Source organism: Stegodyphus dumicola, chromosome X2, assembly GCF_044657685.1.
Source record: "Stegodyphus dumicola isolate Sdum_Otavi_A_Nest chromosome X2, ASM4465768v1".
NCBI classification, from domain to species: Eukaryota; Metazoa; Arthropoda; class Arachnida; order Araneae; family Eresidae; genus Stegodyphus; species Stegodyphus dumicola.
In genome coordinates, this window is record NC_140781.1 from 102601499 (window position 1) to 102626210 (window position 24712).

General features: G+C 33.7%; 1 protein-coding gene across 5 annotated transcripts in view; it reads right to left on the reverse strand.

Moving 5' to 3' along the window:
- The window catches only part of LOC118187672 (cyclic AMP response element-binding protein A-like), a 339383-nt gene that overhangs the window by 68736 nt on the left and 245935 nt on the right, over positions 1–24712 (reverse strand). For 3 of the 5 annotated variants that reach the window (XM_085809268.1, XM_085809269.1, XM_085809270.1), the window contains exon 2: positions 6320–6527. In XM_085809268.1, coding sequence (XP_085665394.1) covers positions 6320–6527 — 208 coding nt within the window. Of the gene's footprint in view, positions 1–6319; positions 6528–23298; positions 23604–24712 lie in introns of those variants that run through there. The other 2 variants (XM_035357940.2, XM_035357939.2) reach the window with 2 other exon arrangements.

A 24712-nucleotide genomic window follows, 5' to 3' on the forward strand; every position in this document is an offset into this window, starting at 1 on the left:
TGCGATCCAGATTCCATTTTATTCAATTTTTTCCCCATTGTGCAACAGGTACCACTTGGCGTGCATCGTGGTTACTCGTGATCTTATTCAGTGATTTGATTTGCTTGTTTTTTGGCTTCGCGGAGAATATAATGGCCTATATAGGGTCTCCAACAGGCGGGATTGTGCCTGAAGACCTGTCTCGGTCTGTGAAAGCAGGTGTCGGCTTGACCCGAGGGTCAGGCGGGAAGGACTATGGTGCGACAAGGCACGGAATGGCACGGCTTCGTTTTCATTTGAATTAGCCGACAACTAACGTGACAAATTAGTAGTAATTGGAGTATACAGTTTAGAGGACAACAACAACAAAAAAAGTAAACGAAAACTGAATTAATGACGTCAAATGAGAGCACTAGTCCATATTTTCCATGGCTTTGTAGTTGATATATGTGTGGGAATGCTTTAAATCATTTAAGCATCTTTACATAACTTTAACATGTTTATTTGTGGAACTTTTAACGACTGAAATAAACTAATGACAGCACCATCCCTCTTTTTTTTCTGCCAGTTTCTTAATGGAATCATGGGCAATAATTCATTTATAAAATATTCAGACTTGAATGATTCATTTGAAATTAAACAATTTCGGGAAGTAGTTAGCTTAAAGCATGGGCAACTTTTGTAAAGGACTACTTTATCTTCAGAGATAAAGAAAAAAAAAAAAAAAAAAAAAAAAAACCAAGAATACTACATAACTTCTCTGTCTTTTAACATGAAAAAAAAAAAAAAAAAAAAAAAAAAAAAAAAAAATTAACAGAGGTTTAGAAAAACGCCAGTTACAACAATATGATAGATTAGATAGGGTTGGCTTATTCTGTTATTGTATGTTTATGCTTTTTAAGTTATCGCTAACAAGACTGAATGTATTTGAAAAACATCCGAGGCAGTGTGCTGAATGTCAAGTAATTTATATGAAAGGCAAAACGCGTACATTAAAGTTATCGCTGCTTTGATATGAATGCTTTTTTCTGGCACTCAGTTTTGGCTTTTTTATATAGCACAGATTTTTTTTTTTTTTTTTTTTGTGTGCTACATAAATAAGAATGCGTGTATCACAGGTTAATAATAATATGAGCGTAATTACGTAAATTAGGATTGTCGGGATAAGAACTTAGGACGTAACCAATGCGTCCGTAACCAATACACTAGACAACAGCATTTTTGTCTAGTGTACAATAATTTTTCTTAAGTTTTGGGAACCTAAAAATTAATTTGGTAGCACAATGATTAAATTCTGGTCATTCAGTCCAAAAAGGAGCTATTAAGTGAATGTGGATTCCCTAAAATATACAACTTATGCAAAGTACTATGAAAAACACTTTTCAGATTAGAATGAAACATTTTCAAATATAAAATCTTCGCGAATTTTAAACTTCTGATTTGTAAAGTCAGACCGTACTTAACAATAATATATAGACCTTCAAACTGTTCTAACGTATTTCTAATTAGAGAAAATGTGTTACTAAAATGAGGTCTAAGCAACAAGGTAAAAACTTATTTCAAGGTTTGAAATTCTAGAGAAATGTAAATCTATCTCTTTTTATCAGTTCGTAATAAAACATTTATTCTTAAACAAAGGTTAACTAAGATTCAGCAGAGTTGCAACCTATTGCTACTTCAAACAGTCACTTAGTTCTGTCTAGAACCTCTGAGTTTAACATACATGAATTCTTTAGCCATCTTAAATATTACATCAAACAATTTCTCCCGAAAGGAATTTTCTTTCTCAACTTATCAGTTTATTGTACTTCCTGTTATTAACATCGCGGACTGTTCTCATTGCCTAATAATATACGATCCGTAATGCAACAAACATGAAGTCCTAACCCAAAAAGCATAATTCAAAGAAACTTCCTAAAATACGTCATGATCTCTGAATATTTATTTCTAAAAGTTTTGCTAATGAAGCACAATCTGTCTGCGGTATTAATGTGTTTTCTCATAATATATTTCCTGTTTATGCGTTATTCACATTATTATCAGTTTCAGAAAATGCCAAAATTTAACCCTTTCATTTTGTCTAATTATATTTCTACAAGCAAATGCGAAATATTTTACTACAAGCATATCGCAGATTAAAAGAGTGGCAGATATGTAAGAAAATCGAATTTAATACTCTGCCACCAACTCACTCTAAAGTATATAGCTGATGAAATGAAAGAAAGAAAGAAACAGAAATTAGAAAGACTAAGCATTGAAGAATTTAATCAGATAAATTTTGGACACTTAAAATATATACCATGTCCACAAAAGTCTTTATCCAGATTCTTGCAAAACACCTTCTTACAAAAATGTTTCAAATGAAGTAAAGATTAATGTATTCGCATTTTCAAAATAAAAAATTAATTTAAACTTTTTAGACATTCAAGTGGTGCCTATAGTTATATTTAGGAAAATTTTGTATTCTCTTATAAAAGAACAAAACACGAAAGATTTGACGCCCGTACGACAAAAATTGAGCGAGTGGGGGTATTGTGTGGGTATTAAATTCTGCTGCACCCAAACTGAACAGCGAAATGTTTGCATCTGTACCTGACTAAAAGTAAAATATAAGTTTTTTTTAAAAAAAAAAAAGGTTTCCGAAGTTCAGACAGTAAGTGAGGGGCATTTCTATGCAGATTATTGTGAAAAGTATTGACCATCCTTCCCCCTCCAAATGGCGATCTTATTCACGTAATCTTTTAGAGTTCGTGTTCTACAGCAGGCTCCAGTATTAGTACGCAACCAACTAGTAATACCTTTTGCAGTAATTAAAGATTAAAAATATTTGGAGTTTGCTGAAATTTTTATGCGATTACCAGATTACGATTCTGAAGTAATAAAACTTCCAGGGACTATTAATAACCTATTTTTACACTTTGAAAACTTACAAATTACTCATGTGAAAATTCTTTCAGCTTACTAAATGTAATAAAATTATAAATTAAATACAACAAAGTCGCTGAATGTCATTTAAGAGGAAATATCAACCTCGAATGATTCCAATTTACTTCATAAAGCATTTCTCCCGCCTTAGCATACCTTCGTGGTGTAGCGGTCAGCACACTCGCCGTGTATTCGAGAGGTCCGTGGTTCCAGTCCTGGCAAGGACATTGCTCATTTTTTCACGTCTCCTGCTTCAAAATATCCTAATGTATCTACAGTGGCGCCCGAACTGAATAAGGTGGATGATGCTTCTCCACCATCAGAATTTGGCGATTGGTACTTTAATTCTAAGTCATCCTTTAAAAGAAGGGTATGTAAGGTTTTTCTCCCGCCTTATTAGCATGTCTTCGTACTCAGCACACTCGGCGAGTATTCAAGAGGTCCGAGGTTCGAGTCACGGCGAGGGCATTGCTTCTTTATTCAACTTCCTGACATCCCAAATAACCTAATGACTCGACCTTTTTTTTACCGAACACTCATTGCAAATTCAGTATGACGCAGAAACTCGCAAATTTTGAATTTAATTCTCTCAGTCAATTTTTCCTGTATGAGCATCAAGCTTTTTGTTTTTTTATTTTATATAACGAGTACAATATATATATATATATATATATATTAATATAAAATATAAAAGGATGAATCATCATTTTAAACAGTTTTGTAACTGGAAGTGTGTGTCTACTATCAACGGTTGCGAAAATAAAGGCCGGGTAAGAACTATTGTAGACTGTGTATACAGCTTCCTAAAACGTTTTATCAGCCTGCAGCTAAAATCCAATTCAGGCTTAGTCTACTGCTTGCCGAAAAATATTCATTATGCAATCAACTTCCTTTTAAACAGTTTGAAAGAGCAGCATTAAATGAAAACGCAGAAATATCAGTTTCTAAGTCTTTCAATAATGTATATCAAATCGTAAGTAAAGGTATAAAAAGACAGAGCATAATTAAATTACAAAAGGTAATAATGTATTATTCTCATGCTGCATAAAGCAAGTAAAAATACAGATGGAGTAATTAAACAGCATTCATCATGCCGTAAGTGAAAAAATATATCAAATTTTCAAAAGCCTAATTATGATATTATATTACCATTGTTATGGAGATGGAGGTAAGTTACGGAATTTTGTGTTTCATTTAAACATTTACGTATGTCTTACTAGGCCGTCACCAATTAAGACAAAATAGCAAGGAAGGAAATTTGCATGAAATTTTAAATACAATGCGGTTTATGCAGTGACATGAAGACTCTCTCAAGGCAATTTTGATTCTGTCATGCCTATCTCATTTCAGTTTTAAATAATTCTAAGCAATGACTCACAGAATAGCTCTTAAACATACATATTCCTTACAGTATTATTTTCTCTCGTGAGACTTGGAAAATTCATTTCACCACAACGTTTTCCAAAACCAACAAAATGGAGAAAGACTATCAAATTACCAGAAATAAGAATTGTTAATAAAGTAAACGGAGCGCTGTTCTGTTAGAGTGCTAAATTCGGAGATGTCTATTTCTTGCAGTTTCTAAAAATCGAATCAGTAATATTTCATGACATATTCTTCAATAATCTAAAAACAACAACAACAAAAAAATCATTTTTATGTTTTAGTTATTCCATCTGTTTTTCTTTATGAAACAAGAAACCGTGTTATGAAATTCAAGATTCGAAGCTCATGTTTCGCAAATTTTAGTCATTAAATGAAGGGCAAACTATTCCTAAATGAACGTAAGGACAGTTAAAAGTAGAAATCCTTTCGTCACTCAGACATCTTACAGCAATATAAACTAATTTAAGACTAATAAAATAAAGTTTGGTATTTAGGCATTATGCTGTCGATCGTGCAACTGTCGCCAAGCAGAGCGATTTAGCGCAATTATGGATAAGCGTGAACCGACAGCACCCTTACATAACATCTGTGTTTTAGTATTATTCAATCTCGATAAGCCACCTTTTGTTTTTATAGATATTGTTGCGTTTTTTGCTTTTGACACCAGTTTCTTCCTTCACGTTCGTACGGGGTTAGTGTGGATTTGGATGGAATATCGTAACACACTTTATTGGCCAGTATTGTCAGGACAGCTCCAAAACACGTTTTTACAGTCGTCGATGAACTACTATAAACACGCTGACATGATCAGCGACACAGCCTCCAGGTTATCAGGCTATCACTGTGGAGACAGCTTCACGGCAAAGCACTAGAGTACAGCCCCCGATTCTGCTTGGTCGTTCTCGGAACTCCACGTACGCTCGAGACTCTCCATGCTACAACTCGCGATGCACTTGACGGCACACAGAGCACAGCTCCCGACTTTTCGGTTCAGTCGTTCCCGGAGCTCAGCATGCTCTCTCGACGATGCACTAACCGCGATACATTACGAGACTCTTTCGAGCACTCGACGACCCACTCGGCACTCGCTGCCCGGCTGTCAACTCGATCGACTCTGCAGGGATTGACTCGCTAGACGAGACACCAACTCGATACTAACTAGATGAGACACACTAACTCGCACTCTACGAGGCACTCTGACTCGCACTCTCGACGAAACACACACTAACTGACTGCGAACCAGCAGGGTTTATATAGCTTTCGGCTTGTGTTCGAGAACATTTTGGGCTAAACCGGTAAGAATTCGTTCATGAAGATTCTCCATCCGTCCATGGCATGTCGCCAAATATCGACAAATGTGCGATTTCTCCCCAAATGTGGCAATACTGCCTCCCCTTGCCATTTTATGGCAACCCTAAAACTCCTTTGCGAGGAAGCTATCTCACTGCGCCTGTACTTTTCGTAACAATATTAAATTAACAGTTATTGCTGAAAAAATAGAATCACATTTGTTATTGCACACGGGTTCATTTACAGCTTCATGCAAAGTTAACACATGTTGGATGACGAAGGAAACAGCTGCATATGTTTCACAAAACAGTCATTGATCGAAGAATTACTTGTTGGAAGATTTTACTCATAGTGTTGTTCTAAACAGGTAACATTCGAGGTCCTAACAAAACAACAGAAATCGACAAAAGCCTTTTTACAAAGCTCAGAAATGAAGTGGGTGGAATATTTCAGCAGCAGTGGCTGTTTGGCAGATTGCGCAGAAAGACTAACGAATATTTTTTTTTTAAGAATTACAAGACAGAAGCGCGGCTCAGAATTCCGCAGCGAGATCTCCGCCGATTTCATAGTTCTACTGTAGCGAAAGTTTGCAGTCGACGGGATAATACATAAGTACTTAAAATTTTAATTCGTTTCAATTCATGTGAGAGGTAAAATATGAAAGTTTGCCTACAAGCGTCAGAAGAAATTTAACTAGCTTGGTGTTGACCGAGCTTTTAAGAGAAGTAGAAATGCCTACCTTTACCATAATCTTCCAGTTTGATGTTATTTCCGAAAGGTGATTGTGGCATTTCATCATTGAGGGTGAGGGAGTAACTGTGCTCTGATTGGATGTGAGGTGACTGGACGGCATCTGTCATCATTCGGTCGTTTAAAACTATGGGTTGATTATCAAGAATCTGGGTCCAGTCCGCGTCTGTGTCTAGATTCATATCTTCGGCGAGATGCTGCAAGAAAAAATATGATTAGAATAATCTTCTACATAACTTAGGCATTATGAATGAGAATGCATCAGAACTTATTGAGAAAACTATCAAGTTTAATCAGGGTACTAAAGTTCGCTCAGGCATAAGACTTTGCAGTGAGCACAATAAAACATAAAAAACTCTTCAGAGATACTGACACAAATAGATATGCTTATTTTTTTTCTAATAAAATGATACTTCATTACTTATAAGAGGCCTCGCATATACTTTGGCGATTGACGAATATTAAAAAACGCTATGGCAACCTCCAAAAAATAATACGTGAAAATAAATAACTTTTATTTACCAATTAGTAACATTTATTTACATTTAATCTGAAATACTATTTACTTACCTTTAGTAAAATAACATTTATTCATATTTATGGTCATATAATTTTGCAACTGCTGCTATATAAAAAACAAATATTTTGTCTGATTTTACATAACTACCGCCAGATATGTTATTATAAATATGAATCCAAACGTTGGCAAACCGTTAGTCTTTGCTTGTTTTGTTACTGCATTTGGCAGTATTTCCCTACAAATAATTTCATTTGGCGGCCATTTCTAGACTTTTGCTATATACAAAATTAGGCGTTTTTGTATGAAAATTAATGCTTGGTCTATTGATAGCAAATTACATATAGTAAACATTTTAGAGGTAAAAATTAATAATGAAGAATTCGATACAATAAACGATATCTAATTCTTATTTTCAACTTTACGGAAAGTCAAAAATTGCCAGCATTTAAAAAGAAAATATTACTGTAGAAGTCATGTGGTCAAAACTGAGTGCTAATTAAAAAGTAAGGCACATTACAAATATCACAAAAATTATAGCTTCTTTTGCAATTCATTATAAGTTAAAATGCTAAACATTATAGAGAAAAATAAAAAAAAAAAAAAAAAAAAAAAAAAAGCATTAATGAAACGATGGTATCACAATCGAAACAGTCTGAAAATCAAATCCTCAGGTTAAAAACCTAGAAATTATGTTTACCAAGCTATGGCGACTAATCTTCCGATTTTAGCGATTGATCGAGGTGGTAGCTTTAATCCTGAAGTATCAATAAAATTATTATAAGTGAAAAAAAATCAAAATCTTTTAGAGAATATTCACTTCAGAATCTCAATAACGATAATAAAACTCTCGTCCTATAGTAGCACGGATAATATTTTACCTAATAATCACTGCTTTATTCTTGGAATCGGACTAGACAGTCCGTCCATGTTACTATCTTAAAAAAAAAAAGGGAAACTTTGAAAACCCTCCAAGATGATATGACAAAAAATGCGTTAAGACAAGGTTTCTACATTTTCAAGAAATGTAAAGAATCAATATGCTTTGAATGAAAGAAATATTTTCGTAACTGGCCATTAACGTTGAGCGACTACAAATGTGTATACCGTTTCTTTCTGACTTATTTTATTTAGTTTTTTCTCATTTCTGTTTCTGGCTGAATGAATTGTTGCCAATATGAAATCAACGAAACGTAATCAAACAAAAACATTTTTGGCACTTTAAAAATTTCATCCTTGAAGACAAAGTTTAATTAAAAATTAAATTAAACATTTTGGCACTTTAAAAAATTCATTCCTGAAGACAAAGTTAAATTAAAACAAAGAAAGATTACATTTTAATTTACATTTTAACATTCCGTACTTAATGCAACAAAAATAAATTCTTTACCTAAAACATCTAAAATAATATAAAAAGAAAGAAATTCCAGTTATGTTTACAAGACATTAAACACAAATTTACATAACAAGAAAAATGTCTAAAATAAAAATTCAGCTAAACTGGAAGGGCAATTGAGCAATAAAATTTTGAAAAGATTAATTTGTAGCAATTTCACAAGTAGCAAATAAAGTTGAAAAAAATTTTGGGAGGAAAATAAAAAGCAATAAATCTCTTAACAGAATTATTTAGAGTTCATTATTTTATATTGTTTTCACAATTATTTTTAAAATAAACTTTGAAAACACACGTCGCCGAATTTCAAGTATTAGGGGATGCTTAGAAAGCTTCCATTCCAGCAGAGCCGATTTTATATCAAATTCACGCGCTTGCGTCATAGTACCTTTCAATAGGCAATACTGTTAATCAGATTAAGAAACAAAACTGCATTTCCGAAAAGAATTTATACCCTGGATTATTCCCAAAATTAAATTTAACCAACCCCTCACACTACACGATCAATAAATAGTCTAGTTTTAATCCATGGGAACAAAGAACGTCTGAATTTCAAAGACAAGAAGTTAAGAATTATTTTCCAAGGAAGATATTTTCTTTGACAAAAGCCGCCGCTTGTGAGAGAAGAAAAAAGGGTTGATTTTTCATTTCTTTCTTTCCGAGGCAAACTACAGGAGTTCAGAGGTTATAACGCTACGCTTGGTTTAATGTGAAGTCAGGACTTGTGCATAGCAGCCTTAGGCAAGTTCATCAATGTGTTCCAAGGTAAAGAATGTAGTGTCATTCAACTTGATTCTTAAGGACGTTAGGCAGGCGGAAATTATGGAGTAAAACGTTAATAACTTGCATTGCATGAACGCGTTAAGAAGAGCAGGAATTAATGCGCTGCGTTAATGCTTACGCTTTCCAGCCGTAAGCTTTAACAAAATACTACATAAGTATTTTGGAAGTTTACAGGAATTTTTTTTTTTCTTTTTCTCCTAGCTGATGTTTTAGAAAACTATCCTTACTTGCACGCCCAGAAATCAGGTAAATTTCAGTTTTACCTTGCTTAGCACTAGAGGTACTATTAGTCTTGATTCTCACTTTTTTTTGTTCGTAATGTTTTAGTGTCTATCACTTTTTGCCCGTGTCCGTTTTTAAGTAAAAGGATGTTGCCCTGTGCGAAGAAAATGATGTATAATAAATAAAGTTAAAAAGACAGAAGTTAATAATTAAAAGACCAAAAAATTCCGTAAGCTATCTTTCTAAGAAAACTGAACATTTATATAATCAACTGGGTAAACAATATAAAAAAGTTAATAGCAACTTTTAACACTACAGTACCGTGAACTCAAAATATATTCCGCTTTAAAAAATTTTGCGATTTTGCTGTTGAATTTTATGCGGCGCAAGTAGGGAAAAGTAATAATAAAGAATAATAAAGTATAGCGGGAGTGACTCCAAGAGCAGATTTGTAATCTGCGAGCTTAACGAACGCATTAAAAACCGTAACAAACTCTCTGGTGCTATCAAAGTGAATCATTTTGATATAATTTCATATAAGATTTTTTTTTATTCTTTTAGTATCAATAATTAATAGCTTACCGAAGTTTTGATGCGATTTCATCTTTTAGGGCATTCTATGACAAGCACATAGGGTAAACCTATGTATGATTAGACTGATAGCTTGTGTTAGATACAAAGCAGTTCCCGGATACGCAGTCATATACCAATGTTCATAGGCTACTAGCCGAAAGACACAGTAATTTAATTTAGATCCATAAGTAGGACTATAAGTATTTCTCTCACTTACAGTCCTCGAAATCAGTAAGAAATACTCAAAAATGAAATTTTAAATCCACCGTTTTATGTCTGCTGCGCACAAAACTTTGGAAATAACTACGAAACTCAATTTTATTATCATTCTAAGACCGCACCAAGATGTTGTTGTTGGACAGGCCGCGTAAATGAGACCACATGCTTCACAGAATCAGCATATTCAATATATATATAATGAAACTACAATCATGTCTGTATTTGACACATTCAAAACTCTGAAAAACAGCTGTTTAATCGTAAAAAACATTTTGCATTATTTAAATGTAATTTCTTTCTCAACCCATCACCCATAAAAGTGCATTTAGGTGTTTAATGCTATTAGAAATGATTAGATACCGCAACTACAGTTCGCGAATATTAAGGAATACTGATTTTTATTTATGAAAAATAAGTTTTTAAAACGCTTATGCCAAACAAATATAGGCTATGATGTTTTAAAATGATGGATTGCGGCTTAACTCATTTATCAAATATTCTCGCGCGTTCAAGGAACCTGAAAGACTGCTGTGATGACCTGTTAGTCAAGGCCTCAATAATCCGAGTTAGTGATGTCAAAAACAAGTACTTAACGTAGTATTTAAAGTTATCCGATTTTAAAGCTGGAAAAGTAACAGTACTTGACGGTATAATGTAAATTATAAAGTTCCGCAAAATTATATAACTATATATGGTACAGTATACCATCAACATAGAGAAGCATTAAATAATGACATATCGATCAATGCTTTAAATATTTGAAATAAGGGAATTAAGCAAGCTCGGGCATATTTGGTTTTTTTCCCCCCTTTCTTTTCGGGCAGTCCAGAAGCCAAAATAGTCAAATCGGACTTGCCTTTGCTTTCTCACGCTCAAGACAAAAAATGCCCTAAAAAAGTCGGAGTATTGAATTAGGGCGTTTTGTTACTCTATTATTACACTCGATAGATCGCATGCGGAGGCTGGCAGTTTTACTGATAAACTCAACAAGAGCCTTTTCGCAGTTTTCTTAGCCGATTTTTGTACATCATGTCATGAAATAAATAAGTACAATTTTTTTTTCTATAAAATACAAATAGCCTCGGTATAAATCTTATTTGGACAGAAAATATGAGGTTAACTTTTCAGAAAAATTTTTGTTCCGATTTGAAAAAGTGCAATGAAGTTTCATTTTCCTACTCAAAAATTTGAATCATACCCAAGATTGTTCACAGCAGCCGCTCTCTGCTAGTTAACTCACCATTCAACAGACGAAATATACACAGCAGAATGGATTTGGACTTTCTGGCTTGTGGTAAAACATACTAGGGTTATCTATCTAAACGGAGTGAAGCTTTAATGGAGGATTTTCTAAGGGAAAATAACTCCTATTCATGCTATACATGTGATACCGCACAAAGAAAAAAATAATATCTTAGAATTTCAAATTCATATCCTCTATACTACGTGCTGTAAAACTACAATAAAAAATGTCTTTTCTGCTTTGTATCGTGCTGTTTATTCAAGCAAAAAGGATGGTGAAGGGGCTTAGCTTTCATTCCATACTTTGCTAGGAAACTAATTTTAAACATCAGAAAAGCGAATATATGATGACGAAACGGTCTAAATCTAGGAAACGACTATTGAATTTATTTTCTAATAACTTAAGTGTGAGAAATTACATATTGAAAAGTCCTTTTTTTTCCTTCTCTAAAGGCACACGTATGCTAATACGGGAATTCTTAATATTGGATGATTGAATGATAGCATTCAAAAATTCAACCATCTTTACACTCCCATAACCAGAATCGGACGAACATTTTTTCAACTTACTGGCAAAGTGCAAGCCTTCACATTAAATAAATGAGTTGCTGTTCAATACAAGTAACTTTTCTCTCAACTGTATGTATACACATATATAATAAAAGAATGCCGAAATTCTACATCTGTTTTTCCCAAGAGCCGAATTAAAGGCTTTTCTGAAAAACGAGGTTTATATGGTTTAGTAAGTTTTATAAAGTTCATAACTCAAAATAATTCATGAAATAAGTTAATTGCATAAGCACAAATATTCGTAAATTTGGTCTTTGTTTTTTCTAAATAATCCCGAAAACATTATATGGAGCGAAAGCAATTTACCTAAATTCCTACATTACAATCTTCGTTGGCTTTTTAATACACTTATTCTAAACCACAGCTTCACTATAATTATTAAATGCGTTCTGAAATTCCCTATTTATGTTAAAGTGCCACATATCGACTGGTTCTCTTTCACGTTTTCAAACAAATCTTTCCTCTAGTATATCATTAAAACTATCTACAATGTAGATTCTACATACTAAATCTGAAAGCTGGGTAATTTATTTATAAGGGCAGAACACTTGAAGATTATCTGCAAGGATGCCTTCTGGATGATTTCTTAAGTCTGGTTAGTTGATTATTACAAAGCAAGGTGAAGATTGTAAACTCAGAGCAGATACTTTCCTCGAGGTCTTTTTAAAAGACTATAGTTCATAGACCTTACACTTGGGTGAAACAAAGAAACCCAATTAAGAACCCGCCCAGAAACTGAAACTGAGAACTACTAAATTATTTAACTGTTTTGTCCACTCGGTGACAGGTGTACTGTCGGATTTCTAAGGGAAACTAAACTGCCATGAGTTCCCGTTCCAAAGGGAAGGGATGCCTTCGTGGAGGACTTTCTAAGGAAAACTGGCTCTTATACACATTGGGAAAACCACGAAAACGCCCAGGTACCCAGTCCGTTCGCTGGGATTCAAACACCGAACCGAAATACCAGTGTGCAGCGACTTGGCCGCTTGTAAGCCCCGAATTCAGAATGAAATGCTGATGTTAAAAGTGCATAAATTTACAACACTAGGTAGAATGCAGATTAAAACTAATGCACTAAGTTTTATTATCTGAACCACATTTCAATCCTTTTTTTTTTAATATACACTAGGTGAAAAACTATTATTAGCTTAGCATCATAGTGTCAATTAAAATGATTTAATAAACTGACATTATTTAAGCGCTTAAGAAAAAATTAGCTGAATTAATTTCAAGCTGCTTTTCGACTTATTAACAATGACAGTGATAGTTGTAAGCAATGGATAAGTTAAATAGCAAACTAACATAAACATACTTCATAACTCTATAACAGTTATTTCTAAAAATAACTTTCAGCGGGCATGCTACTCTGAAAATTAATTTACCAGACAATTACTTCTAAATCATAATTAACTTTCAGCTGCTATGGTACGAATCCCAAGGACATGAGGGCCACGTTTTACCTAAAGCGCGGTTTAGCTTACCTAGAAAGTAACATACGTACCGTGGCACCTTTATCTTTTTTTAAATGAAGACATTGAGCTTATTTTATCTTAAAATTAAATTGTTAATAATTCTATTGTGTAATTGTACGCGAAATGTGTCTTATTACGTATCCTTAGAACCTACAATACAGGTTCGCAAAAAAATGTCCCGGTATCAATTGAAAGTTAAGCCTTTTTTTTTCTTTTAATTTTTTTCACAGCTTATTTAAGAAAGATATATTAAAAGTTAATATTAACTGGAAATGTAATACAACACACTTAGATTCGTTGATAATTTTTTTACGGGAGGGAAATATCCCTCACACAAAAAGCTGATTATGCTAATATATACTGGCGGATGTATGTACGATAGATGGCATACTTTAGATTAAATAAATACTTGCAAGCACAACTCAAATCATATGCGAAACTAATCCTAATTTTTCAATTCCAAATATGAGGGAGGGGGAATTTATTTTAACTACACTGTGTCATTGTAGCGATGTAACTTTCTGCAACCAAACTCGTGCCGACTTTTATAAAAGATAACCAACCATTGTGGCAAATGAGGAATAAAAATACATTAAGAAATTCCAATGTTTGTTTGCTGTACTACGAGAGTTTTGTGAGATATCTTTGCCCGGGTTACTTTCCCAGGTAAACAGCAAAAGCCGAGAAAGCAAAGTCGCCCCAGGTCTCGCCCAAATCTCTGTACACTGAACTTTCAAGACCGCCTCGAGGAAGTTGAATTCCATCGCGTTCAAGTTCGTGCCTCCTCTACTGGAGGTATCATGCTCGTTTCAAAACTTCCACCAGGTCAATCGGGTATTTAATCTTTTTTTCTTCCCCCAACTCTTAAATGATTTAAAGCAAAGATAATGTTTTTATTAGTCTTTCAGTCTTAAAAATAATAATTCGAGGAAAAATAATGGGTGCAGCTTTATTTAAAACACATCGAAATAAGGGAAAAGTTTCAGAGCTGCGGAGAATTCTCTTCGAGGAAGGAAACCAAGCGAGGAGTGAACTCCAACGGCTACATAGAAATATCTCGCGGAGGTCAAGGGCAGTTGATGTCCTGGTGTTTGTTCACTCATCTTTTTATCCTTCAGGGGTTTCACGTGCTTCATGTAATTTATTGTGGTTGAAAGATGTCCTATATTTCATAAAATATTTCCCCCAAAACATCACAGAAAGAACACTCATATCCTTAAAGCAGCTAACTTTATCATTAGCTTTTTCTATGACCAGCCACAAGTGCGGTTAGCAAACACTTGGTAAAAGCAGCCATAGACGATTAATTACCTACTAAGCCAGAGGCAGCTCTTTCCAACGTAAATGCACGATTGAAATCCATTAAAATAAAACATATAGAACTTTTTATCCAGTAACTAAAATATTACGTTGATTAAAAATTTCCGGTTTGGTTTATTTTATTTAACGATGGCAAAGGACTCGAGGGCTATCTGTCTAAGGGGATGGATGCCTTCGTGGAGGACTTTCTAAGTGAAACTGGCTCGTATACATGTTACATACGGGGAAGACAATGCAAACGCCCATGCAGTCAGCCCGTTTGACGGGATTCGAACCCGGCACCGAATTACGAGTGTTCAGTTACTTTACCCACTCGACCGCTGGTAAGGGCTAAAAATTTTCTATAAAATTTTGTGGCAAAAATTGTCCACAGTTGTTCAAATGATAGTTAACACTTAAATTAAGAAATGAGAAAATAATAGTCAGTAACGCTTCATGATCAGCTTATCGGTTCTTTAATCGCTAAATTAGCAGCATTAAACAAATGTCACTGACATCAAATGCTATTCATCCAATAATTTTTAAATTGAAAATGTTCATAATCTAAAAGTGCTAGGACAAAATTTTGCTCTTTCATTTAGCTTAAAAAAAGTGAAACAATAATTTGAAAAATACGTTTTTGATGAAGCATATGCTTCACCTCACAACTACATCGAAACGAGAAAATGTTTACAACAGAAACATTGTTTCGAAACCATTTTTTTCAGTTCAGAAGCAAAAACACTGCGCCCAAAAATAACTATTTGCACAGTTTATAATAGAAAGAAACTTTATTTACGTCTCTACGTGTCGTCAAATATTGTAGGCATTCAGAATTACAGTGAATAAAATAAATCTGTTTGTAAAAGCTTTCCATAGCAGTTAAAAAGCACATAAAATTCAGGATACTTCGCATTGAAATGTGAAAGCTTTCCTCTTAAGGGAGACGGGAGAATAAACTGCATTCGGAAACCAGAGTTAGCATGAAAGAACGGACACTGGTTTCAAAATGATTGCTAACTCAGTTTTACCTTAAACAAAATTTAAAAAGAAATTGGAGTCTCAATTATCATCCACGACATATTTAATTTTTTCCTCTCTAATCTTCGTGTACTAATAAATAAAGCTTACTAGCAATATAAAACGCATATTTGGGTTCAAGAAGTCAGTGTTAAAGCGAATTCATGAAAATATATTGATAGCGCGGCAGGCTCCTTTTATATATCGTAATTATGTAATTACTATTTCTCACATAAAAGACGTCAGAGACGAGTGTGGATTATGGCTTAACTTTCGAGTTCATTGTTTCAGAAACGAAATGAACCATACCTTACTTACGATGAATTCATGCAGTTTATGTAACTTAACCCTTTGACTGCTAACTGTTCTAAGTTGAAGCCCTTCGCGTGAGCGGCGTGGGGCCGCAGAATGACTAATCAAATAGATGAGATTTCAGTTTTTCTCGTTGCTAGGCGACGAATGAGGTACGAGGTTTTTGCGAGTGTTGGACATATATGATGGAAATAATTTCCAAACATACACATGAGACAGCAGTTAAACAGCCAAAGCCTTCGCCGAGCCCTCATTTGCGTCCATAGTCTACATTGATAGCTTGCGTCGGACGCACATATGTGGCCATACCAATGTTTTTTGCTTGACGCATATATGCGTCCATAGCAGTCAAAGGTTTAAATACCGTCGCGAGAACGTGATTAAACGGTTTGTATTCCAATTATCGCAAACTTCTCTTTTACATCATAAAACTAATATCTTTTCCACGGGTTATGTGGTTTATATTTACGTGTTGGTTAGTTAACAATTCAACATTGATGAAAATATGGCAAGGCCAGCTTGCGAATATTAATTACATACTTTTGAACCAATTTCAGTCTATGTAAAGACATCGAAACAAATTTTAAATGCTTGGCTTTAGGCAATCTGAAATGAAAATTTAGTAAACATTATGCAGAAAACTTCGTGGTTTCTTAGTTTAAAATTTTGAATTACTGTTTGTGTGTCTGGTATATCACAAATATGTTTAAATACAAGCTGTGATACTCCAAACAGGAGCACTTTCATCTCTTAAATTCAAGTGTTTTATAATGACTAAATTTTGAGCATTTCTACACAAAGTAGACGTCTGTCCATTTCTTTTTAAACAAGCTGCGGATAATTAACGTTATAACACAATACGCGATAAAGAATTTTGTTTGGAAACATATACGAACCAAACGTTTTCCACTAGTTTTTTCATTTCTTATAACAGTATTATGAATAAAAGGTTTTAAGTGTGGTTTTATGTGCAAATAGTACAGTTGGACTAACACTACCTATGGTCAACCACTGGGGGCCTCTTCAAACTGACCTATCTTTATGTATTCTTTGTTTATTAAAATAATTAAGTTAACACGTTGATTGCCAAATAGGCGATAACTCGTAGCAGCATTCCTGGCCCTGGGAGCCCAATACGAATATATTCGTATTTGTCCGCTCGATTTATATTGCTAACTACCGATGTTGTAGAAGAAAATGCCTGTTAATTATACTTACTAGATGCTTGGCGTAAGAACAGTAAATATATTTTGGAAGAGAAAAATAATGAATAAAAAAATCTTTTATTTATAAAATAATAGAAATCAATAATTTTCACGAAAACTAATCTTATTCCATAGAAATAAACTAAAAATGCATTACAATTTCCGTCAATATCCGAATTTCCTGGTAGGAAAGCATCCCACTCTGAATCAGTCACTTATATTTGCGTATTCTTCTGACTCTTTCACGTGACATAATCATCGGGGTAATAAACATGTAGATTATTTGATACTAAGTCATTTTCTGTCACATTCGACAATATTTCAGTCTAAGCACACAAGAACAATGTGCGCCCGTATTAGCGGTACGTGGAAAAGAGTGGTATGAGATAATTCGTATAAGGCGTCTGGGGTTAAAACGCACGTACGTCTAATGGCAGTCAAAGCATTAAGAGAGATACTTTTTACGTTTAATAAAACTTTTACCCCAGTCGAAATGATCGGATGATACAAAAATTTGTTTTGAAGGAAATATCAGGTTGGTGCGTTTCTACCGAAAACTGTTTGTGGCACGTGTTTCTCCTACGAAAATATTCCAGCTTTGTACTTTCAAGCAAAGTGTTGTTACATAATTGGAGAGAAACTAAACAACCGTTTAAACATGGTATAAACTGTTGTTAACATTTACTTTTTAAACTAAAATAAACAGAAATATTGGTAAATAAAAGTAACATATTCGCAAAATTATGCTTACCATTTAAACAGAAACAAAAATGAAGAAAATTAGCAATATTTAAATCTTTCAGAAAAACGATGGCATGGTAAACTGTTAAACTTCCATGCAGAGCTTAATAAGGATTTATTTGGGCGAACCGGCTTAAAGAATATTAGAAAGTTTATAATTCAACTTAAAGGAAGCCTAATGTAAAAATCAGAGATACTTAAAATAGTCACTTAATTTTTTTTTTAAACTCATAAAACTATCTTCTACAACGCACCTACTAGTTTAGTAGTAGTAATTACTAGTTTTCACCATTTCCTACTGCTGTTTATTAGTTATTACAAACACATCAGATTAAAGTTTTCCAACCGATTTTTAGCTGCATTTAATTGTTACATTTTTCAATGCACACTACAACTGACTTAAAAAGCTCTGCATCCTTTAGAGATAAGGATATAGCTTCAATATTTTAATGCCAGTAGATACAGCCAAATTAGTAAATATTTATATGCAAATCACAAAGAAAAAATATATCTCCAGAAGAAAACTTCTGGCTGCCTCTCAGTGAGGAAGAGATAAATAAGAACTTAGGTGTTCCTAAGAGCTCTTGCAGTAATAGCATATAGCGGGTGGCCCAAGATAAACAAAACCTGAAAAGCAAGTAAAATCTCCCATGTTCAGTTTATCTTGAACCACCTGATATCTAGAGATTCAAATATTTAGACGCATATTATTTACTTTGTAAAGGATGCAAAAGCAGACACGCTGTTGGACAACAGACTATGTCACCTTGCAACAATTTTAATGTCATTTAGCGGAATTCGAACCGCTACATGCAATTTACCAACATTATGGGCATTAACCGGAATCGAAAACCTGCGCTTTAATGACCTATATGGGGAAATACTTCAACCGCTTAACTGACGAGATCATTCTGCGATAAATTCAGGGTCGTAATGGATACAGATAGCTTTAATGTAAATGAAACCGGCTTCAAAAGATCCCATCGAAATGACAAGAATTATAATTAGAAGTTTTAATACTGTTCTTTCGGAAAAAAAGAATCAGCTCTTCTTGGTTTAGTCGATTTTACAAAAGTATCACATTTCCTAAGTACTTCAGATACCTTCCCAAAACTATGAAGACAATAAAGATTATTAATTATTAAAACAAAGAAAATGCCATAAGGTTCTGCTTCCAAAGGACAAAGAAAAATATAAAAATCTGTGAAGAAAATTATTTACTTTCAGTTTAACTATAAAAATGTTTTAAGGCTTCTTCTTACTAGATGTTACGCTTCATAGAACAATGCTCTAAGAAGAACTTAATTATCATTAGTGCAGAATCTCAGTCCAAGATGGCGCTAGTTTCTGACAAGTTTATTTCAGCTTTAATTACTAAACAGAGTTTTGAGGTAAATTAATAGAAAGTGAGCAGCATATTTAGCTTTTAGATAACTAACCCTTGCGTGCTTTGTCATATTAAAGAACAAATTACCAGTGTCTTATCAATTCCTAAAATCAAAATGGCATCTGTGCAATTTTGGGAAATACTTATTTTGGTGAAAATATTTTTCCGCTATTTAAAGAGAACTACTCAACTTGTTCAAGACAGATGAAATTTACTTCTTATGTCAAAAATGATGACGCTGAACTTAATCCGAAGGTAAATTTTAGAAAAACATCGCTTTTTCTTTCTTCTTTTAGAGTTTTACTTTCTGTGAAAATTAATCATTTTTTCTAACAAGAAAAGTACCGACTTCATTACTCTTTATTTGAGAACGGGAAGCTACAGAGGATTATCCAAGACATTTTTCTTGCACTGTAAATAAATGAAAAAGCAGTAAACTAAGTTTGGGTCCATTCGACCCACTTTTGCTGACAAATGAATAAATTTAGGCTTAATTATTGCTGATACGTTCTGACCGATGCGCAGTTCAAAAAGTATGCTAAGATAAAATATTCAATTGCTTTTATTACTAATTTGAAATTTGAGATCTGTTGAAGCAAACTGACTTTATTTAAACACAATCCACGCAAAAACTAAAACAAAATAAATAAAATAAAGGTACAGGTATTAATACCCCAACTTTTGCACACAAAACACGGGACGCTCACCTTCCGTATAATAGTAAGCTCAATCGAACATGGGAAAATAACTCTCTGTTGCTGATGGAACAAATCCAAGAGTTCTGTTTACAAAAGCTTACATTTTCAGCCGTCTAGAAAACAGATGCTGTCACAAACAGAAAGAAGGTTAGATATTTTACCCTCCCTGCTATCGTTTCAAAAGAGAAGGCATTTGGAGTTCTTCTCAAGAAGAGTTTATCTTATCTTTTGTGTAATATATATTAAGCACGAAGTACATCCACAATACTTCAGAATTACCTCCTCTCACACATACCTAAAAGGTCATTCTTATATTACTGTTGAGAATACCATTGAATTAAGATATAAATTTATTTTATTTCAGGCTGTTATTTAACATCTCAGCAAGGGTCATTATCTAAAAGTAGCTACTTTAACAAAGGAGAAAAAGAGAACTTTTTTTTTCCTAGGCTTAGAACATGCAATCCTTCGTTAAATTTCAAGCTCCGTTCTATCAAGGATATTACAAAAGTCGCAAGTAACGCGGATTAAATCCTTAGATTCGTGTAAGGTTTAAAAAAAGTTTATAATTTCATTTCTTCGTTAACTTAAAACATATTAGGTAATACTGTCTTTATAAGGAGTGCATTTAAGGCGTAAATCTGATGTATTGATGTCTTAAGCACGCCAGTTACATTTAATCCTCTTAACTACATCCAAATAGCAATCCACTAGTGCTATTTGCCACCAGTTTTTTCCTCCTATTAAATATTCACCATCAAAGATGTCAAGTTTCAGAGTGCTAATGATGATCAAGAACTGGTTAAAGGCTTACACAAGGTTCTTTTTTTTCTTTTATTTAAACACCGCTTCACAGGATATTGATGAGAAACAGGCAATGGGTGGTTAAACTTAACTTCACGCTAGCATCCTCATAATTTCCCTATCGGCAAAAAATTATTTGTTTTCAAAAGTTAACAATTGATAGACTTTCTTTTGAAATAAATATACAGAATTCCATATATCAAAAGACACGGCAAAATTATTAATGGACACTGATCATTGTGGATCGACTCAAATGTCTTCTTTTGTTTAATAGAGCACGAGAGGGTTATGCTCATCGGAGGAGAGACATGTTCGTGGAAGATTTAACATGAATATAAGAAACTGGCTCATATTCACCTTACACATAACATGTCGTCAGCCCGTTCACCAAGAACCAAACTAGAGGCAAATTATCAATTATAAAGGAGTCGCGTACATTTTCAGCCACTGTTGGGCTCAAATAAGGCCGAGTCTGAATTCCGTTATCTGGGTGTAAAGTGTAACTTCTAAACTGACTTAGTTTGATGTTGACTTTTGCTAACGTGTTCTGTAAGGGGGTAAAAAGCAGATTAGTTCATGATTTTATTACTAAAAGTGGACCGCTTCCATCAGTGCCCACAGCCAGAATTAAAATTTTTGGGGCGAGAAGGATAGATCTTTTACGGCTTGAAAACTGAACTTCATTTTAAATTGCTTTATAGAATTTGAAGGGATATGCTTAAATCACTATCGCCATCAGCGATTAAGTTCTTCTGATACATAAAGGACAAATTTCAGTTGTTAGTAAGGATTTCAAATAATCAGTTGCTGAATAATATATAAATATGTATTACCATTGCATCTTTTGAGTTTTTGCTAACGCAATCATGAGTTTTTGCTGACGCAATCATCGCTCAGATGCAAGTCTTTTAAATATCAGTCTGGGATTAGTCATCTGATACTAAGTTTTAATTGCAAAGAATACAATGATGCCCAGTCAAAGCAAAAGTAATGCTATCTTACGAAACAAAACGCAAAACATTCCTATAATACACTTAAAAATGTACCTTAAATTATGGAGCGTCTACGTATTCTTTTTTTGGAAAATAATTTGCAACTTTCATAAAGGAACCACAGAAAGGAATTAAAAGTTATCTATCAAATAGTCCGAATCAAAGAAAGTTGCATAACAAAATATTCACAAAGTCAAGATAAAAGTTAAAGAAGACGAGATCTGAAGCCACAAACTAAATGTGTCTGGCACAGCTGAGCATCATTTTGAATTTCAGTTCAATATTCAATCAAAGAAACTTCTAGTCTTAGTTCTAAAAAAAATTTATTGCTTTACCAGAGAAGCGAAATAAGATATTGGCTTATGCAGAGTTTCAAGATCGTATCTGAGAATAAAAAAGTGTAGTTCTTCAATGTCTAAAAGTGAAACCAAACTAAAAGCTGAATTTTTACTTTTCCGCAAACCAAGAATGAAAAATCTAACCAGGACTATTCTTCAAACAATCTTTCTAAAGAGAAAATTTGTATGAAGAAGGAAGACAAGATCGTTGACCGGTCAAGAAATTTCAATTTTTAAAGTTATGATTAGGGCAATACCAAAGAAATTTCAGAGATATAGAGACTAGTACATACAAGAGTTTCGATTTGGAATTTTAGTTTAATATGTGTTATTCATCAACTTTATAGCCGCACATCAGAAAATGGCGCTTTTTAAGAGAATTTGCCTTGTTTGAAAATTATTTGATAGTAATTAAAAAGAGGCTGTAAAGGTCGTACTAAGAAAGTGGTGTGAAAACTAGTGTTTAAAGATTGTTTTAACTTCTGCTCTGGACACAAAAAATTGTACGATTTATGTACAACATTAATAATTATTCTTTTTTGCGCTTAGGACAAAGGATAGACTTATTCCTATGACATATTTATAAAACAAACAATAAACAAACAAAATTTAAAAATTTAACAAAATAAACAAAATTTAAAAAAAAGGAGCAAGGAGGAATTACTGCTTACTTAAGAGTTTTGTTGCAATAAAAATTAAAGTCCTATGCATGTAAAAGAATATCATGCATCACAGTTACACGGAAAAGTTAAACAGATAAATTTTTTATTCTTGTTTGAAGTACATATCGTAGATGATTGTTACAATAATTAGCTGAATAAATTTCAAAAGTGATTATAGCTTTGCCATCAAATATTACGATGATTTAATAAAGTGTTTACGATTTTGATGAAATTTACTCGATAAAATATATTTCAATATCATTCGCAAGATTTCAGGAAGGCCTTCCAAAAAAGAGAGACTTTGATAAAGGTGGTCTAAATTATCTAGAATTGCTCATTCTCTGTATTTATTTGGCATTCTAAAGTTATCAGATCATGAGTGTTCCAAAACTGCGACTTCATAAATCAATGAGGATACCTTTTTTTCATTCTTTTGTTTTAACGTTTGTTTTAACTTCAAATTTCCAGTAACAAACGTTAATAATTACAAATACAGGAAAATACATATAATGATTTTACCTGGCATTCTTCCATCTCCGTATCGTGGTTTATGGAATCGTCAGACGAAAACATTGTATCTTCTGGATCACAACTTTTAATGAATTCAATATCGGTGTACACGCATAGCAGCTCGCTGCGATACTCCTCAGAGGAGCGTACCATGAGAAATAAAAAAATATATACTTAACACCACAACAACGTATTTTACCCGGCCGGTTACCACTGGTACGGAGAAAAAGAAAATTGAGAATAGTTTTCAACCACCGACAGTGCGCCTGGAAACTACCTCATCAGCGGTTGGCGGTTTCGCCACTGAAAAGTTTCTCGTTGGATTGACCTAAGCTGAGCTATTTACTGCGTGACGTCAGAATGACGTATAACACGTTCCAAACTTGATTCGCTTGACAAACTCGCATTCAGGGAACATCCCTAAAGCGGGGGGAATAAAAAAAATACCTGCGACAGGTGTAGTATATTTTATCAAGCAATTAAGAGTGCATGACTCGCTTAAATCCGTCTAATAGGTTGCTGAAAGAATTGCTGAACAAAATATGAAGGGTATCACTGGAGATTTCACAGACGGAATTTCAGCATCTATTTATTCGTCACAGCTCTCGTAAACTGGATAATTTATGTAACAACTACATTTTCCCCCCTTCATAAGCCAAAAAAAAAAAAATGAAGTTGCATTAAATATGGATTGTAATGTTAAGACAAAAATAAGACCCAGGTAAATTTGAAATCTCTAAGATTAAATTATTATAGGATCATGTTTCTGGCAGTCGAGTTAATGATACGCTTAACATTTAACCTGTGTGATGCATAAAAAGTAGATAAGAAATAAGAAAGAATAAAAGGAAATACATAAAATTCATAACACGAAATTGCTTTTTGGGAACTGAATCAGTTTTATTCTAAGATTTTGTTGAATAAAGCAAGCATTAGAGAGCAGTTTCTTCTTTCTTTCTTTTAAAAACATAGCCATTAAATACGCTATGTCTGTTTTAATGGAAACATTCCAAATAGAGGTAACAAACTTATTTAACCTTCTTCTACTGCACCATTTCAGCAATAGTCAACATTAGAAGAACATGTCCAACAACAAAAAGTTATAGCAATAGACAAAGGGAAATATATTTAATGATCTAACCAGAGAGGACCTCAAAGAACTTACAATCTCTACGGTCTGAGCCTTAGTTATATTAGAACCTAGTCCAACAGGCATGATGACTATCTGTCATATGATTTGGACGGCTAATCGCCATACGAACCTGGGGAACTAAGATTATGAGATATATATGACGATGATATGAACCACATGGAAAGGTACAATGAGACTTTTTGACATGGAATTCGGTGCAGTCGCGCTGCGTGTTAGTCAAAAGATTAAAGGAGAGATCATATAAAAGAATTCTCTTCTTAAGACAGAAAT